The sequence below is a fragment of the Melanerpes formicivorus genome, unplaced genomic scaffold, assembly GCF_026170545.1.
Source record: "Melanerpes formicivorus ecotype bairdi unplaced genomic scaffold, bMelFor1.0.p_v2 SCAF_6, whole genome shotgun sequence".
Lineage (NCBI taxonomy): Eukaryota > Metazoa > Chordata > Aves > Piciformes > Picidae > Melanerpes > Melanerpes formicivorus.
In genome coordinates, this window is record NW_027142358.1 from 15,618,932 (window position 1) to 15,632,754 (window position 13,823).

General features: G+C 37.6%; 1 protein-coding gene across 20 annotated transcripts in view; it reads right to left on the bottom strand.

Annotated features, from left to right (window-relative positions):
- Nucleotides 1–13,823, bottom strand: part of KCNMA1 (potassium calcium-activated channel subfamily M alpha 1) — a 410,890-nt gene that overhangs the window by 41,957 nt on the left and 355,110 nt on the right. For all 20 annotated transcript variants that reach the window (XM_068139897.1, XM_068139896.1, XM_068139895.1 and 17 more), the window contains 3 exons: nucleotides 8,631–8,754; nucleotides 5,483–5,707; nucleotides 2,125–2,317 (listed from right to left, as the gene is read on the bottom strand). In XM_068139897.1, the coding sequence (XP_067995998.1) occupies nucleotides 2,125–2,317; nucleotides 5,483–5,707; nucleotides 8,631–8,754 (542 nt within the window). The remainder of the gene's footprint in view (nucleotides 1–2,124; nucleotides 2,318–5,482; nucleotides 5,708–8,630; nucleotides 8,755–13,823) is intronic.

The window sequence follows — 13,823 nt, forward strand, 5'->3', positions numbered from 1 at the left end:
TTCAATTCAACACGATGCGCTCAGAGCTAGAATCATTCAGATTGGCAATACTTAAAATTTGGGCCAACTAATGTGTTAAGCTGGTTAAATATGTCAACTAACATACAAATGCCTAAGCAAAAGTAAAATGACAACTCGCTCTGTAGATTAAAGGTACTTATTTTCCAGTAAGAAGCTGTGAGGTGATTCTAGTATGCTACTTGTTGACCAGCAAAAGCTCAGTCACATGGTTTATATAATTGTCATTATAATTGTGTCCACCATACTTTAAAGCTGCATTTCATAGATAAAAATGTCACACTGGACATAAGTTCCAGTAAAGTTTGTGGTATCTACTGATCTAATTGCTTCTGAAAACCTAACCAAGGTCTCAAGGTCTCTTGAGAAAATTTACTACACTGAAAGCAATGCAACCAATCCAGGAGCTGTGGATATCACAAGCAGAGAATTTACTGTGAAAATCACTATTTTCTGAAGCAACTGGTTTTAAAATAACCCCTCCCTACTCAGTGTGCCCAGAGAATGTATTACCTGCAAACACAATAGAATGTAGATCTCAAATTTGTTTCAATAGGAAATTTCCTGCAGCAGATTGCAAGACTGTGTCCATCAAAAATTGCAGTAATTTAAGAATGAATCAAGGGATTGTGAAATAACTATAATGAAACTGAGTGACTACCTGGTTTTGTCCTTTCAATGGAAGTTTAAGCTCATGTAGGGACTATACTATAGCAGCAACCAGGATATAATAGAATTATAGAACACAAGATCTCTAGAATGCAAACTCATAGAACAGTTTGGACTGGAAAGGACATCAGAGGGAGTCTAGTATGACTTCCTGCTCAAAGCAGGGTCATCTATGAGGTTAGATCTGGATCTGCATGGCTTTATGCAGTAAGCTCTTGATTACCTCCAAGGATGGAGAATAAAAAAATTACAGGTGTTTATTTGGTGCAGAACACTGTTATGTTGTGCTAGGCTTTTCCATCCTCTTTAAGGCATGGTCTAAGATCCAGGGTATTTCCAGAAGTAAAATACAACAGAAAAGTTTTGGAAATACCACCAACCTCTGACTAAAGGCAGAAAGAGGAAATTCTCTCAGACTGTCCATGCTCAGCAACAGAAAGGAAAGGAGGAAAAGGGTGAGGCAAGCAGATCTTATTTCTTGATGATTTTAATTGCACGTGTGATAAAAGACTCACCAAAGAACAGCCAATAGGCTCGTCATGAAAATACACATTTGGCAGGTCAGGCTCACAGGGAAAATGCAGACCAAAGCACTGTCCTTTCTACACCTACATTCATAGCAGGGCTAGATACACAAGGAATATTTACTGCTGCACTTAATGGTTTATCAAAGGTAAGAATTCAGCTGCATAAGCTACAAGACTCCTCAGGGATGGGAAGATCATTGTTTTTACACTGACGGTCTTTGCCAGGGTTCTTATGAATGCTTTGCAGCTGCTTTGCACAGGAACAGTTGGTGTAAAATAGCCTTTGGCTACCTATGAATCAGTCCTCTACCCAGCAAATCCTGAAAGATTTCATCCAGTGTTGTTAAATGGGATGAGTACATGTCAAACTACGGTAAGAAATCAGCTTTGAGGTAAAAAGTCTAAGTAGCTTTTTGAGCAAGAAGGCAAAGGAACTGTAAAGATAATTTAAATTCTTGTTCTTTTTACTTTACTTTTTGGCTTCCGTACTCAACTCTTTTTCTCTGTGGCTGCAATGTGCTTTACATAAAATAGAAACCCTGTTAGAGAGAAGTTTCAAGAATTCCAGAGTATGAGTTAGCTTTGGCTATATGACAGCAACTGCCTTTTTAAGAAAGCCACAGAACAGGACAGGGTGAGGAAGCAATGGTTTTATCTATTTTTAAGGAAAAATTTAAAATGAGAAAAAATGCCAGTTTCATGTTCATTCATTTTTCCTCTGCAAGATGTGCTTTGTGATGTAGCAGAGAACTACGTGACTGTCCCTTTAAAAGCCATCATACCAATCAGCAGGTTTAACTGTCAAGCAAGCTGATGCAGGGCTCTTTGAATTACTGAGTGAGGGATATTCTTCCTGCCAGGTCCTGTCCCCCGTAGGCACTGCAGAGAAGTATTATAGGGCAGTCCTTACCTTGGGAATTAGCCTGCAAGACCCCAATGCTGTCATCAAACTGCATAGATTTGATGTTGAGTGACGCCAAGATGCATTCCTTGTCCTGCAGCGAAGCATCATCAATATTATTCTGATTGGCTGACAGGATAACGCACATGTCGCAGAGGTTGATGTTGACAGCCCTTAAATCAGCCCGACTTAATGGCGTACCCTTCGGCACAGAGAAAAAAAAAAAGGGGGGAGGGGGGCAGGAGAGGGAAAAAGGAAAAAACAAATTAAAGATTGAGAAGGAGCTTTGGGAAATTATTTAACAAGTATCTTTTTTATGCTCTGACATTAAGCTGGTCTAACTATGTGCCAGGGAATAGGAGATGTGTGCTAATCTAAAGGGTAGTTGGTGCTGATGGCAGCATTTTAGGTTCAGTCTCAATACTCAGTCAAGCTATTACTAACAAACAAGAAGCAGGAATAATGCCAGCATTCTACATCTCATCGGTGACTTGAAATTGTCTTGATTTAAGTTGCTGTCATGTGGCAACCTCTGGCTCTCTGAATATAGCAAGGGGTGTGTTTTAAATGTCTATTTATCTACTACTAAGTCACAATGGTCTTGGGCAAAGGAAGAGCAATTTATACAGGAAAGCATTATGTGGCCTACACATTTGAAATGTGATCAGGATAAAGCTATTTTTTTTCCACCTGAAGCAACGCACGAAAAAGGTTAATCCTTTTCAACACATGTATCTGTTGCTTCCAGAAGGAAAACACAATGACCTTCAAAGTTGTGTGATTAAACCCTTTGAAACAGAAACAAGACTTCATCTTAATGAACACAACTTATGCAACATTCCCCACTCCTACAATTCTCAGAAAATGAAGTAACTAAAATTAAATGCTCTGGTAGTCCATGGGTTTTTTCATAGTTAATACAATAAAGATATCACACTTAACACATTGCTTTATTTAAAGGTAGAACCTGCATTTCACAACCAATAGTCTACATCACTAGCTACAGAATATTAAGTCCATGTCACAGGGGCTGCAAGGTCCAGGATAAACCCCAGATTTTTTCTAATGGAAACTGGATTCTGCTCTGCTGCCTCACATGGTTTGGTGCCCAAAACTCCTAATGATGATGATGAGCCTAAGCTGTCCCCTTGTCACATAGCGACTTTCATAAAGCCAAGTCAAGACCCTACTCTTCCATCTATTGATCACTCATGGTGAACGTCTCCTGAACTCCCCTGAGAATATCAAATGCAACAGTGAATTTAAAATGTGCAAAGCAAAGGCAGAGCTCAAGTCTTGTTCAGTGACTGCCATCTAGTTTCAGATACCAGCCTGACTATCCCACAATACTTTCAATAATCTGAGACATGAAACCTTGTGGAAAACAGTATATATTAAATGAATCTGATGTAGTTATAAAGTACTTAAAAGTCAGAATATGATTATTCCTGCCACTTAAATTCTGCCCTTTGTGTCTGTACTGTGCACCGAGTGAAGCGGGATTCCTGTGGGGAAAAATAATATGCCATCATGTAATTAATTAAAGGCTTACTCCTAATGACTTTATGCAAAGGGACAGAATTAAGGCTCCTTGAGGATATTTTAAATTGACATTTGTCTACTTTTTAACAGTTTACTCAGCAGCTTAAATGCCTCTTTTAATATAGACTATAAATGAAATTTCCCTTTTTTTAAAAACAAAACAAATATTTTTATATTCAGCTGTAACCACATCCAAATTAGATATCAGCAGCAATTTTTGCCTTGTAAACCAAAACACAGAGAGGTAGGAAATTAGTCCGAATGGTTTCCCTTTACCTATCATTCCTACTGTTACAATCTAAGAAACATAATTAGATTAGCATAATTAGATTAGAACAATGCTGATATTTTTAGCTTTATATCACCATTTTGAAGCAGAAAGGCTGAAAAAAACCAACAACAAACAAACCAGTATTGAAGTCTCTGTGGTCTTCAGAATCCCTGATTACTGCGTAAGATAAAATTCTTTAACATGTCCTGCATTTTAAAAGGTGCATTCACTGACTATTTAGGCTGTTTAAGTTGAAATTTTGTCCAAAAATATACTAAATTTGGATGCTAACTGATTGGGGGATGTAAGGGTGGTGTACATTTCTTTAGTGTTTCAGAAACAAAACTTCACAAATATGCTTTATATTAATGGATACACATTATATACTGGATAGTTTGGAAGTAGTAGTTTGATTCTATTCTGCTACACAGTTCAACAGTATTATTAAATTAATTCTAATTCCTTAGTTTTTAGCCTTCACAGTGACTAGAATTAAAAGGGACTGGCAGGAAGATGGGGATATTCACTGACTAAATCTGATACTGACACCCTTTTTGTGACAGCAGAGAATCGTGTGACACCATCTGTTGAATCAGTTTACAGAAAAAAGCCAAGGGCTAACACTAAAACTGCATTTACAGTAACAAAGACCTACAGTCTGAATTAATCAAAAAGTGACGGCAGTCCTTCCATTCTGTAGCTGTTCTCCTAACTATTCAGGTTAGATTACATCACCATTGATTTATTTAACTTCTGAAATGCAATTACTAAGAACAGGTAGATTTGTAAGTTTTCATTCTGATAAAAACATCCAAAGTTACTTTACTCTGCAATGAAGAGAGCATTCACTTTCATACTTATACCATGGGCTTGTTTCCCTCCTGCCTGCATCTTTGAGGGTCATTTTTAGATATGACAATCTAAGATCTCTAGCTTGGACATCTTCACTTGTTTGTCCTGGAGCTCATGTTTCTACATTTTGGGCACATAAGTGCATGCTAATAATACATAGCAGGAAAAGGACCTCTGAATTATGGTTTTACTGCTTGTCCCTAATGGGGCTTTGCTGTACTTCCATACATGAGTATGGCAGGACTCTGAATTGAAATGCTAGGTCAATGTTCCTTACAAAGCAGACCAGATTACAGTGAGGTTTTTTGAAAATAGACAGATATTATGTGGACAGGGCAACAATATTTTTTTTTCCAAAAGTTTTGTGGGTATAAATAACATCATAAATAACTACTGTCATTCTGTCAGGGATATCACAGCATCAGAACTGGTTACATGCAGTGCACTACAGTGAATGTTCAATGTATAACGTATAATACATTTGATAACAGCTGAAATTCATCTGATGAGAATGACAAGGAACCAAACATCTTCTAATAAGGTCTCACAGGGCTCTGTTTTCATAGACACAGTAAAGGGAAAATCTAAGTCCTCAGGCCTATAAGTAGACAAAAGTAAAAAAGTCTAAGATCAAAGTCAATACGAATCTGTCCAGATGATAAGCTAAATAACAAAGTATCAATAATATGGCTTTGGACTTACAGGCAAGATTGAAACTTTGGGGAAGTTATGCAGTGTCTCCCATTCCCTTCTCAGGTATTCAAGTGAACCCACAAACACAATGTGCTTGAGTTCATGGTAGTGAAAGTTGCTGGCTCGTAATGGCATCACTAAATTTCTTAATCCAATCAAAGCAGATTTAACATCCCCAAATATGCAAACGACTACATGCCCACTTAAAACTGTCATCGCTGCTTCACTTCGAGTCTAAAAAGACATAAAACAAACAAAACAAAACAAAGACAAGGGAGAAATGAAATAAAGGGAAACTTAAATCATATATTGAGTTTTAAACTAGGAATACACAACTGTCAATACTGTCACACATAATGAATTGGTTTGATTGCTGTTCATTTTACCCTTATTTATCCCTCAGCAGAAGAAAAATTCACTCTTGTTCACAAATCCTTCAGTATTCAAGATGACATTGTACTAGACCTAATTGTAATCCTCTGTTTCTACATATACAGATTAAGACTGGCTACAATCTAAGTACTACAGGTTTTCCTAAGAACAGAATTTGACTTACTATGCATATAGCCATTAGAATGATAACAGAAAACAGAGGCAAAAACATGCCTCTGATGATGAATCACTACTGGGTTTTTTTCAGGACCAGTCTGAAAAGGAAGATGTAAATGCTCAATGGTCTTACCAGACCTTCATGGTATTACACTTAGCTTGTGAATTGAGGACCATATTCTTCAAAGTTCTTACGACAATGTGCTATGGCCCTGAGAAGCAAAGAATGCTCCACACTGCTTTACTTTAGGGTGGATGTTCACCATACTGCATAAAGCTTCTCTCAGTAATAAAAACTGGAATGCAAGAGAGTGACTACTGCTAACTTTTCATGCCAAATGGACTTCCTGAGTTGAACACATAGAAGAAAAAAGTCTCATGAAGAACATTTGAATGATGTTCAGAATTGTCTTCTTGTATCAGTCTTAAGAATAAATTTTTGCACTAATTTCATCAGCGGTAATGTCAGTTCAGCAGGTATCTCAAACTCCAAGACGATTAAATAAAGTCATTAGTAAAAACTTACCTTAATTTCTGGAGCCTGTCAGCATTATTGTACTGCATCAGGATGCTGCAGATCCACTGATATCATATTGTCAAGAAGTTGTACACTCAGTACCATAGAAGTTTTGCCAATGAATAAAACTAAGACAATGGTGAATTACAAAATTTTCCCTCACTTATCCATTGCATACATTATTTTTCTAAATTTTAGAAGTATGGTAATGTGCAATGCAGATTAGAAAATGTGCCAGATGTTTTCACTATGGAAGAAGAATGAGAACTTTGATTAGAAGTTCTCATTAGTTAAAAAATACAAGAGCTTTCAATTTTTTTGTGGCCATTACCAAGAGAGTGGTCTTGGCCCTTCAAACGGCAGAATATATGAGCAATGCTGAAGTGAGGCATATAAATTGTCCCATGCCTTTGCCTATGGGTCTGGGAACACTCAGACTTTACAAGATAGAGACCAAGTCCTGAAATAAATTATGTTAAAAATGTCAGGTAGTCATTTGACTACCCAAAAAACTTTACTACCAAAACAGACCTTGAGAAGAAAAAAGAATTCTTTTCTGACTGAGGCATTATCAAGTATCAGTTAGAAGACAACCTGGGACATCCCATCATAGGATTATAGGATGTTAGGGGTTGAAAGGGACCTTCGAAGATCATCGAGTCCAACCCTACTGCCAGGCCAGGACCATAGAATCTCGTGCAGGTCACACAGGAACACAACCAGATGGATCTTGAATGTCTGCCAAGGAGATTCCACAACCTCTCTGAGCAGGCTGTTCCAGTGCTCTGTGACCTTCACAGTGAAGTTCCTCCTCATGTTGGGGTGGAACCTCCTGCGGTTTATATCCATTACCCCTTGTCCTATCACAGGGTGCAACAGAGAAGAACCTGTCCCCTCCTTCTTGACAGTCAGCCCTCAGATATTTATAAACATATATTAAATCCCCCTGGTCAGATTGTACAGATTCACATGCCAGTAGGGAAGAGATGATAAATGAGGCACATTATAAGCACTTTTCAAAGTGGGACAACGTCTAAAAGTTGTTGGCTAAAACATGTTCAGAGAATGAAGGCAGATTTCTATCTCTAGCATCAAGTTTTACAGCATGCTGAATACTTATAAATACATACTATTTAATGCTGTTCAGCCAAACTCCATCTCACAATTTGGTCTCTAGAATTTGGAATTTACTTGCTTTGCTGTTTAAACACCAATATTATAATTCCAGGCAATGTCACAATTATTACAGAAAACTCTGAGGAGAAGTGAAGACAAGCTTTTAACCCCTGATTGCTAGAATAAAACCCAGAACTATGTCAGCTATGCCACACCACAGGAAAATCTGAGAGAGCAGGCTCAGGAAAAGCTTTATGAAATGCGACAAAATAAAGATCCACCAGGGAGTTCATTTCAAATATCATCAGTTTTGTGTACGAGATCTGGAGTTAGTTACTTGTTACCCTTAGGTAGGAGTACATGAACACAAGTGGCACAAACTTTCACTGAGCAAAACAGAGTGTGATAGGGCTTCTAATTATGTTTAATGACTTGAGTCAGTTTGATGGTTTCCCCAGTTAAAGAAGCAAAACAAACATAGACTAGGCTTACTGCAATGTGCTAGAAAGGCACAGTTGTAGTACTACTTACTCTGGCCTATTTGGGCATCTTGAAATGTTGGAAATTGAGAGAGACGTTCTAAGAGAGCAAATTCACATCACTAAATGAGAGAGAATGCAAAGCAACACTTGCCTGCATAGAATCACTACTGCTTTGTATAAAGAGATAAATGGGGTATGTAAACATTTAAATGTATTCAACCCTACTTCTCTAATGAATTTAATTAAATATGCAAATTTCACTGTATGAAAAAGAAATTCTCTATTTTGGAGCAATTTTTATTGTTGCACTTGGAATACAGATTTATATGATCACAATTCTTTAACCAAAATTCTAGCTTTGATTTCACCACACTGTTTCTGATTTCACTTTGCTGGACTGAGTGATAGTAGAGATTAATTTATTAATCCATTAGACATCACTTCTATAGTTTGAATAACCGCTTTTCAAGCGGAACTCATCATCAATACCTACCAAAATGACCTTTTCAATGTCCTTGGCTGGACACCAATGAAACATCCCTGTAGAATCGTATTTTTTCACATTGGCATCCATATTGTCAATCTGCTCGTTGCCAGGAATTAACAAGGGGTCATGCCTGGGGAAAAACAAGTGGAGGACAACATAAGTGGAAAAAATTATGAATTATGAATAAAAAGACATACCAAGAGCTGTGTATGAAGAGGGATAAGAGTTTAAAAAAATGGAGTGTATTTCACTTTAATACACTTTCAATGCAGTGCTTTTAAACAAAAGCTGAAATGAGAAAGAAAGGTAATTCTTAAATTTTAGGAGTGGTTTTGAAGATTTTCTATACTCTTTTTACACTGATAACCATTTAATTTTAAACAGGGCTTTCTGACACCATCACATCCATATTATTCTTTTCTTTCCAGTCTCACCCCTCCAAAATAAAAATCAGAGTTGTTATTTGCATCTGCATTGAAGTAGAAGGGATAGGAACAAAACCCCATGGTGACTGACTGGCATAAGTATGGAAAGCCAATTACTTGCTTTTACCACACACAACTTCTGACGTGATGCTCTTCGCAGTAAAAGCTTTAACAGGCTGCACTTTAAATATTTTAGCAATTTGCCCAATCATATTTTGCTTTCCCAAACTGAAGCCCTTTAAAGATTCAACAGTATGTCATTTTAGAGCAGACTGACTAACAAATGCCCACATCTGGAATACATGATTTTAATACCAAACAACAATGTCCATTTGCTCTTATAACTCTACCTGTAATAACCTTCTAAGTTCTTTTACAGACAGATTTTAAAGCACGAGGCTTCTCAAAGGAGGAGCAAACAAAAGATGGTATCACTGTATTTAGGCATAGACACATATAGTTCCTGATGCAAAAATCAAACATTAAGCAACTCCAACACACTTAGATGCTAGTGAGGACCCATAAGTAATTGCATTGTGTATTAGCATTAGGAGGACCCTGTTTACATGACAGGGTAAATGGACCCTAAGATCTAGAAATCTGGGGTGGACCAGAGCTTTGTCTAGCAAAATTAGTCTTTTTTGTCCTGAATGCTTGAAATATTTTGATAAAGAATTTCAACATTTAAAAGAAGAAAATATTAGCAATGTAGTACTCTGAGACACATAGCCAAATTTAAAGTAATTTGCCTTTTGAAGCTTGCTAAAGAAATGCCCATATTGGCCGAACAATCAAAACTAGAAAGTTTACTGCTTTTAAAGTATATGAGCCAACTTTATGAACCTCTCTTGTGCATTGCCTACTAAAGCAGTAGAGACTGTTGAAGACTGTGTATGATACAGGTTAATTTACCCTGAATATAGTATGATAAATTATCATGATTAAAACATTTATGCTTGCATGCATAATCTCTAATCAGGTATAATCTCTAATTACATCATAATTTTATAATGACTGATTATTTATCCATTTAAATCAGTGGAAAAATGTTCACTCATTTCACTCAAAGAGGGTCAGCTCCACAGGAAGTGGCTTAAAACAACTTGAGAAACTATTAATGCAGTGTTCCATTTAAAACAGAATCTTTTGATGCTTTTAGAAGGTGTAATAAACTACATGGAAAAGGCAGATGCATCTGGAAGCAGAAATGCTATGTTTTCAAAGTTCTTTACATTCACTCCACAGAGATACAGTTCAGTACATTTCACTATCAGTCCACTGGCAGCAGTCTCTAGGGAACCACCTGCAGCCTCTGACCCTATTCCAGGTTTAATAATGAAATGCGCTCCCTCTTTTGTGGGAAGCAGAAGTGATTTGGTGCAAAAGCTGTACTAAAGGGGTTTGTTGTGGGATTTTGGTTGGAATTTTTTGTGTTCATTTATGTATTTCTAGAAAAATATACAGTCTGCATTCTCTTACTCTGTTCATCAGCAAGCTGCAGCCATGGCAGTTTTGGCTGAGACCTGGTGATATTGTTCATAGGACATTCCTTGCTTGCTGTTCATAGTTGCATGTGGTACTGTAAGGTCTACAACCATGGTTAGAATTTCATTTGAAGGTTGTACTAATGTTGAGACATTTAGTGGTGCTCTGCCCTAGATATTTCTTCGTACCTAATATGTATTATCTATGTTTTTCAAAATAAGAAAATTTGCCAAAAGGTTAGGAATCTCCAGGAGAAGAGTCACTGAGAAACATTTTACTCTCTATTGGTTTTGTGCTTGTTTTTTTTTTTTTCCAAAACTTTCACGAGACATTCCTCCATGAGCTTTCCTAGCAGAGCACTGAAACTAAAGTGATGTCCTTTCAAAAATCAGACATATGGGAAGGAATTAGGAATTGTCTTTTATCCCTTCCCCTTCATTGGAGAAACTACAATAAATTCATTTGTAAAAGATGTTACATTTTCATTTTCTAACATGTGTTTCTTTTCTGCTCTTAGATTTAAAAATAAATAGATCATCTGAAGCTTTCACACAACTAAGTGTTTAGCAATACTCTAATTCCAGTCAAAAAAATGATAACAAAGTTGGTGATCACAGATATCTGACATCAAATTTTGGTCAACTGCCATGAGGCCTGAGGTAATTTTCAGTGTGTCAGTGCTTAAAGTGTTTCACACTCTACACATAGTTATCTTCTGGGTAGGGAACTTGTGTCCTAAAAGGGAATATTCAAAGTAGCTTCTGCCAAGGACTTATTAGAAATTTACCTCAATACTATATTTTCTAGACACCTTAGGTTTAAAGAGACCAGTGATATGGAAGGGATGAAGAATGTGTGTCATCAGATGCAACTTCCTATTGAAGTTTTAGGCAACAATACATAATAATAATAGTTATAAAATTATTCTGTTTTATTTTAAACCCATACATGCAGTTATTTGTGATATGACAAAGTATTCAGATCCTCTGCTTCACTGCTTTGAATACAGCAAGTGGGAGTCTGAAAAGAAGCAAATAAGATGGGACACACAACAACTATATTAGCAGATACTATTGTACCACTTTTACTCAAGGAGAATGGATTATTGCCTGAGAAGAAAACTGCAATAAGACTATCCACACTTTGTGATTCAGAATCTGTGGGTTTTTACATTTAAGTGTGCTTATAAAATTTAAATCTTCTGAGATAAGCTATTATCTTGATCGCTCTTTAATCAATGTTTTTGCAATCTCAGTAAAATGATCCCTGAAGATGTCTATGAAGATTGAAAACTGTTTACTACTAAGATTGAACTTTCTCCTCAAATGTTAGAAGATACACTGGTTTATGCACTTAAAAACTGAATTATCTTTGGAGTTTGGCTTTTTTTGAATAAAAAACATGGTCAGTTCATGAAGTAATACAGTAATAAAATAGTATTACTCCTTTGGACATATATGCTCTAGTTAAACTGATGATCTAATCCTGGTTTGCAAACACCAAAAATTAATTAAGACAGACACACAGAGGCCAAGGCTGTCAAATCTGCCTAAGGGGTCTGGACGCCCTCTTCCCATTAAAATTTATATTACACAAAGCACTACAGTGCTTGCCCTTACAGCTAAATCATGGACTGAATGTTTCTCAAGCCTCTCTGCCCCTCTCACCCTTGAAGATGGCCCTGTCATGGCATGCTTGAGTCATATTAGCAGGTTACTGTTGAAATTCTTGTATTAGTGCTGCAGCTACGATGTTCTCCAGGGCTGAAAAGTCATCTGCTCGAAAAAATCAAATTATAGGATGAAAACCACCTTCAATCAATTAAAATCCATAGTGTTTGTTTTAACTGAGATGCTAGCTCTTATGGCTTGCAATTACCAAAGCATTTGGTCACTGCAGCTAGGAAATGATGTGTTGAAGAAAAGAAGCAGAAGTTAAATTTACCTCATCCATAACCCCAGTTTAAAAATAGCTTCTCTGGTTCTTATGGCAGATATTACACACGCATGACTTAAAATGAAGAGCAAAATACCATCTTTTCAAGGTTTTGAAGTGCACATAATGCCACTTATGATCAATTAAACTTGAAAACGATGCTAAATGCCATGCTACAGCTGCAACCCCAAAAAGCATGCCTGGAAGACAACAGCCTAAAGCAAAACCATAAATCCCACTTCCAGCAAACCTATTGCAAGAAATTCAACATTACATTTTAAAGAGCGCTGCTTTCCCAGCACACATTTTTAACTACTTCAAATTTATTTACTTGGAGTTTTTGGACCTTTTTTACTGGACCTTTTCAGTCATGACTGGGAATGGACAAAACTGAAAAGACCATCTTGGGCCAAATGTCTGCCTCATTGACTACTATTTAGTGTACCCTTGTATTCTGACACTTTTGTCTTAACCTTCTTGCTATCATCATATATAATTGAGAATTAGAGCAATATACCCTCATTATCTGCAGTGGAACTACTCCATATATGGAGCACTGTGAACAAGAACACTGTGTATGACCAATGGGGACCCTGCTTTTGTTTGAGAATACAGTATTCTGCCCTCTAATAAAATTAAAATTATCTTTATATCAAATCAACTGCAAAATATCCCTGAGAACACCACCACTCATCTTTAACCCATGCTTAACCCATGCTCGAGAGGGTGACATCAGCCACAGCAAATTTAAACGCAGGAGAGCTGAGCCATGTGACCACCATTTGGCAAGAGAGCCTTCTGGAGGGATTGCGGTTAGCAGCATGTGCCACATCGGCCAACAGAGTAAAGAAGCCTCTGTGGTGGCTTGGACAAAATATAGTAGTAAGGTCCCCCCAAACCCCCGAGCCAGCTTTTCTCTCCCAAGAGGCCAGCACAGCCTGGGTGGAGACTGCTGCAGCTGTGGTGCTTTCACCAGAGGAAGGGAGGTGCTGAGTCACGGGGGCTCATTCCTGAAGTGTTCTCCAGTTAGGCCATGTGGCCAGGGATAGGGATGGTGGTGACTCACAGCAAAGCTGTTTTCAAAAGACCTGTGTTGACCCAGGCTGAGGTCGAACTTAAAGAGGCAGGTGTCCAGGCAACTGGCTGCAGAGAGTGCTGGAGCCTGGCACCTGAAATGGAGGGCAATGGAGATAACACCTGCATTAGGTGTGAGCAGCTCGATTATCTGCTTAATCTAGTGGCTGAACTGAAGGAAGAAGTTGCTAGACATAGGACTGTAAAGGAATGTGAAAGGGAATTGGATTTGAGGAACCAGGCTCTGCAGGCAAACCTGGCAGAGGGAGGTGACCTGGCT